The following is a 5901-nucleotide window of genomic DNA, read 5'->3' as shown; positions in this document are numbered from 1 at the left end:
GTCCTCAGCCATTGGAAGAGATTATGAGTGCCTCTAATTCTAATACGAGTTTGAGCCCTTCACACCCGTCATATTCTACGTGACATTTTTTTTTCAATGTTATGGAAGGAAAAACTTGACACAAGTCGTGTAACATGCCTTGAAAAATTAGACTAGCAGTAGACATCAAGAGCTTTTCAAAGTGGAACCCCGGAGACAAATTTAGATTGATTGAAGTGCTACTCTGAGACTTCTTGCGAGATCCATTACACCAACAGGTGACAAAGAATGGGCCTCAAGACAATAACATGACTGAGGAGGCGCACCTCATAAGAGCTTAACTAATTGCGAATTTTGCAAGTAGTTATTAGTTTCTTTTCTTTGAGATACTTAGTGGCAGCAACATCTTGTCCTTCTTGTTAGCATTTTAGTGATCATAAGACTGGTGAATAGTTTTAATAGCAACCTAAATTCATTCCGGACCACGTTAAGCAAGATGTCTCAGTCGAACTCTACTAGGGTTCGAAGAAAAAAGAAGAAGAAGAATTTACCTTCCTACCCTCTCAACTAGGGCTATCAAAATAAACGAGCGGCTATGGCTCGGCTAGGCTGAAGCTTGAGTTCGGCTCGGCTCGATTAGAGATGAGGTGAGCCCGACCGGCTCGAAATTAATATCGAGCTGAGCCTAAGCTAGAGTCGACTCAGCTCAATAGGGTCGGTATAAAAATTGTGAGAAAACCCTAATTCCACATCCCTACCTTCTCCTCCTCCTTTGATGCTCATCCTCCTCAAGCTGTCGCGGTGCCCCATACAAGCCAATCAGGCCATGCAGAGCAGATGAACTCGAGAACTTAATCACTCTCCTCGCTTTTCGGCATCTCGACGATGAGGCTTATATGGAGTCGGAGCCCCTTCTCGTAAGCCTCCACCTTCTTGAACAACAGCGCTTTTGGAACTGGGGCAGCACTGTTGAACATGGTGGTGTCGACCTTGATGCTTGGACTTAAGCTAGATCCATTGCTCGCCGAGATGGTCCTCGATGACGAAGGATTTGAAGCTAGAGACACACTAAGAAGAGAGAGAAAAAGAGATAGGAGTGAGAAAGAGAAGGTTTTGAGAGAAAATGACGAATGAGGTATTGGTGATTACCGAGTGAGGTGGGCGGTAGTCTGCGAGGCAGGCGATCTTGGAGTGGAGGGCAGGAGGAGGTTGGAGTCGAAGGTGGAAGGATGCGGCTCTGAGAGGAAAGAGCGAGGAGGAGAAGAAGGCGAGGGTTTGAGGAGGGAGAGGAGCCATGGCTTGGCTTGGGCTCGATCTGGCTCGGTCCGGCTTGATTCTACTCGTCTTGAATGAAGCTTGATAATAGGCTTATTTCAGGCTCGAGCTCGGCACGGGCTTGCCTCAAGTTGAGCCGAGTCGAGCCTGAAGTCAATTCTAAGGCTCGAAATTAATTTCGAGCCGAGTCTGAGCCGAAGCGCCTCGCTCAACCTCAGCTTGTTTACACCCCTTACTCTCAACCAAAGGTTTTTTCCGTTGGCGGTCTCCTCCCTCTCCCCTCCCCTAGCCCTTTGATTAGGAGGGATCCTCTACTATTGAGGATTCCCCTCTCCTATACTCTCATTTCTTCTTTCCCTTATCTCTACTATTGATTAGGAGGGATCCTCTACTGTTGAGGATTCCCCTCTCCTATACTGTTGAGGATTCTCCCTCTCTTTACCATTATCTCTTCATCGTTTGCATTGGTCAAGGCCGTTACTGCTAAGGTCATTGATGCCATAGTCACGGCTCCTTCGCCCTTTTCATTCCTACATATTGTCATGCCACCTTGGTCTTACAGTTGATATGCCTAGTCGGATCTCAACTTGAGTTTTGATTTGGACTTGGTCTGCCCTCCCCTCTGCATTGTAGCTTGTCGATTATTTAATAACTCCTTCTTCCTCGTCTTTGTTGTGCCATGCTCCATCATTGTGTTCTATCCCCCGCTTTCCATGCTATTGATTGGACCCACACTTCGTGATTTTTGTGGGATTTTTGCTTAGAAAATCTTTTCTCAGCCCTGTTGCATAGTTTTGTGTGTTGTTGGTTGTGTTTTTTTTTGTTGTGAGTTGGTGATCTTTCAAGTATTGCTATTTCAAAATCATATCTTAAACTATTGGATCGACATAATTATAGGTTGACTCGAGCCTCCTTGCTCCCATGAAGCTATTAGGGTCAATCTTTATTTTAACTTTTATTTTTGTGACATCGAGCTTAATACTTTATTATCTAATATAGGCCAAGTGTTAGAGCTTGAGTAAAGTGTTGTTGCTATATTTTCCATTCTGATTGAAATATTATAATCTCAAAAAAATTAATAAATTATTCTTGCTTATGATTTTTTTTAAATAAACTTAAAATTATTCAAAATGTCCACAGTTACAAAAAACACCGCTTTCGAAGTAGTTGTCAATCATAGTTAGTTAGCCAATCATCAGCACTATTTATCTTTTATAGACCGTGGAGTTATTATATTTCAAATATTTTTATGATTAGGAAGATAGTTAAAAGTACTACTAAATGTTCGTTTGGTTTGTTTACCTGAGTTATTGACCAAAATATTATTACAGTACAAAATATTTTCTTTAAACTATTTACTAACCTAGTACTACGGTGAAATCAATGTTTGTCATTTCCTCTATATCAATCGCTTTGAGAGAAATTAATTTATACAGACAAAATCATTTTCTCTGAAATCGATTTATATAAATAAATCACTTTCTCTAAAAATAATTTTATCTAGAAATCGCTTTCTCTAAAAGCTATTTATACAGATACAATTATTTTTAGAGAAAGGAAACATACAATCACAACAACTAGGTCTAGGTATAAAGGGCTTTAATAAAAACAATTATTTTCATCGTTCCTTTGAATGAAATAATTAATGGTTACGTATAGATTAAAATTACTAAGGGTTCAAGTGGCGCCAAATAAAATCATAAAGAGAGGTCTGTTAAAATTTAGCAAAATTATAAAAGATTAAAATAATTTTTTCTTCAAAATTTCAAGGTAACTCCCTACGACCTACAAAGCTACAATTCTAATATTCACATATAAATGCACTCTCCAATTTCTCACTTTATTCCCAGAAAACACCCCACCTTAATCAAGTCAAACAAGAAATATCACGACTCCATTCTTAGAATTTAGAAAGATTGCAAAGGGTATTTCGGAACAAAATTACAAAAAAAATATTCATTACTGTATGACACTTTTTAGTACGATAAATTCGTCAGACTGCGAATACTATAAATAAACTCCCTCGATCACATACTTGCAATATATATATATATATGTATAGTGATATATTTGCATATATAAATATTTATGTAATAGGAATTGAGTCATGTCAAAGGCGAGACATGGCTAACACTTGCTCGACTTGGGTCTCAACTCGGCTCGAGCCGTCGCAAGTCCCACGAGCCAACTCCCTGAGCAAAAACTTTTGGATTTTTCCGGTCGAAGTCTTGGGCAGCTCCTCCATGAAGACCACCTTCTTGGGCACCATGAACCCGGATAGGTTGTTCCTGCAGTACGATATGATATCCTCCTCCCTTATCGCGAAACCCCCCTCTTCTCTGTAGTACTCTTTCTTCAGCACGACGAACGCGCATGGCGACTCTCCCCACTTCGGGTGCGGCATCGCAACCACCGCCGCCTCCACCACCATCGGGTGCTTGTAGAGCACTGCCTCCACCTCCACGCTGCTGATGTTCTCACCCCCCGATATGATCACGTCCTTGGCCCGGTCCTTAATCTCGATGTACCCGTCCCTATGGATGACGCCGACGTCGCCGGTGAGGAACCACCCGTCCCTGAAGGCGGCGGCGGTGTCGGAGGTGTTTTTGTAGTATCCTTTCATGATGCTGCTCCCCCGGAGGACGATCTCTCCGACGGAGGCGCCATCGCGGGGGACGCTGGCCATGGTCTTGGGGTCCTTGACGTCGGCGTCGGCGAGCGACACCACGCCGACACCTTGTCTGGCTTTCAGCCGAGCCTTCTCGTGGCTCGGCAACAGGTCCCACTTGGCGTGCCATTCGCAGACTAATGCTGGCCCGGTGGCCTCCGTGAGGCCGTAGGCGTGCGTGACGCGGAAGTTGAGCCACTCGACCTTCTCGAGGAGGGCTGCCGGGGGCGGCGCGCCGCCGGTGAGGACGTGGACGGGGTGGGGGAGCTTTCGAGGGGCCTCGAGGAGGATGTTGAAGATGATAGGGGCGCAACACATGTGGGTGACGCCGTGGGCGGCGATGGCGGCGTATATGTCTGCGGCGGCTGGGGAGCGGAGGCAGACGTTGGCCCCACCGCGGGCGGCGACGCCCCACGTGAATGTCCAGCCGTTGCAGTGGAACATGGGGAGGGTCCAGAGGTATACGGGCGACATCTTCACCTCCCATTGGAGAAGAAGGCTTAGAGTACTCAGATACGCGCCGCGGTGGCTGTACACCACCCCCTTCGGCTCCGACGTGGTCCCAGAAGTGTAGTTCAATGCGATCGAGTCCCACTCGTCGGTAACGGCCGCCGGCGGTTGCGACGGGTCGCCGCGCGCGACGAGATGCTCGTAGTCGGCCTTCCCGAATTTCACCCCTTTCGGAGAATCAACGTCGTCGATTGAGAAGAGCAATGGTGGCCGTATAGACTCTGCGGCGAGAATCTCCAGGGCGGCATCGGCGAGAGGAACGTACTGGTAGTCGACGAAGAACGCCTTCGCCTCCGCGTGCTTCAAAATGGAAGCGACCTTCGGCGCGTCGAGACGGGTGTTGATCGTGTTGAGCACCGCGCCGGCCATCGGCACGGCAAAGTGCATCTCATACAACGCCGGAACATTAGGCGCCAGGACGGACACCTATAAATAAAATTCGACAAATTAATTTAAATACGGGAAGTAATAATAATAATTTATTTTTATTTTTTTTTTGAGAAAAGGCAAGAGCCCTGTTTCCATTAAAAGTAACAATATAAGTAAACAAGACAAGCTTCTATTACTCCTTCCTAGACTTACCACATCATTCTTAGAAACATTAAGAGCTCGAAGAGAGGAGGCGAGACGACGGCACCTCTCATACGTCTGCTTCCAAGTGTAGGCGGTTCCCTCGTATAAGACCGACGGTTGGTCGGCGTAGACGGCGGCAGCCCTCTCCAAGAAGGTGACGGGACTAAGCGGGGCATAATTAGCTTGGCACTTGGGTAATTTATCCATTGCCTTAATTCTTGTAATTAAATTGAGAGAAAGAAAGGGGACGGATTGCTAGCAAGAGAAGAGCAAAAATGGCGAGAGAGAGAGAGAGAGAGAGAGAGAGAGGGGGAGAAGCAACAACTGAGTTTAGAAGGCATAGAGGGGGTATTTGCTTATATATATATATATATAGCTGACGAGGAGACCGCAAGGCTTGACGCTCATGCCCATGTGATTTGGGACGTATGTTGGATTATCCTAGAGAGGAAATTGTCACAAATGTTAACAGTTTGAGCAGTTTGAACATGGAATATTGACCCCCCAAATAGTCTTTGAAAACTGCAACATGTTACGAAGTTGTACAATAACATTATATAAATATACACATCTTTTCCTTTGTATTGATGTAAACTTTATTGCGGTGAGGTCTTCTATGTACATACTTGAGTGGGAATGACGAAGCAAGACTCGAGAAATTTCATGTCCATTAAGGAATTTGAAAACTTAGGCTGTTGGAATGAATATTCGTGTACTCAAAGTGGAGGACCAAAATGTTCGTCAAATCGTCTGGTGGTTGATCCACGGACCAGAAGACGAAATATCTTTTTGGGAGTGCCAAGTGGGGCCTTGTGATGAAACTACTAAAACTTTTCAACGAACTTTGCTTCTCACTTCCTTTGGATTAGATTAACACACACTTCACGAGGCACTTT

The 5901-nt window shown here is 45.1% G+C and overlaps 1 protein-coding gene across 1 annotated transcript; it reads right to left on the bottom strand.

Moving 5' to 3' along the window:
- Positions 1-3182: 3182 nt before the first annotated feature.
- LOC140800686 (trans-cinnamate:CoA ligase, peroxisomal-like) lies at positions 3183-5346 on the bottom strand. Its single transcript, XM_073155459.1, has 2 exons — positions 5015-5346; positions 3183-4858 (listed from the first exon to the last, which is right to left on the bottom strand). The coding sequence occupies exons 1-2, from the start codon at positions 5210-5212 to the stop codon at positions 3365-3367; spliced, it is 1692 nt and encodes a 563-aa protein (XP_073011560.1). The 5' UTR covers positions 5213-5346; the 3' UTR covers positions 3183-3364.
- Between the last annotated feature and the right edge of the window lie 555 nt (positions 5347-5901).

Source organism: Typha latifolia, chromosome 14, assembly GCF_019914945.1.
Source record: "Typha latifolia isolate L0001 chromosome 14, TyphaL0001v2, whole genome shotgun sequence".
Taxonomy (NCBI): domain Eukaryota; kingdom Viridiplantae; phylum Streptophyta; class Magnoliopsida; order Poales; family Typhaceae; genus Typha; species Typha latifolia.
Note: the sequence above shows the minus strand (reverse complement) of the source record. Positions and strands in the feature narration are given on the sequence as shown.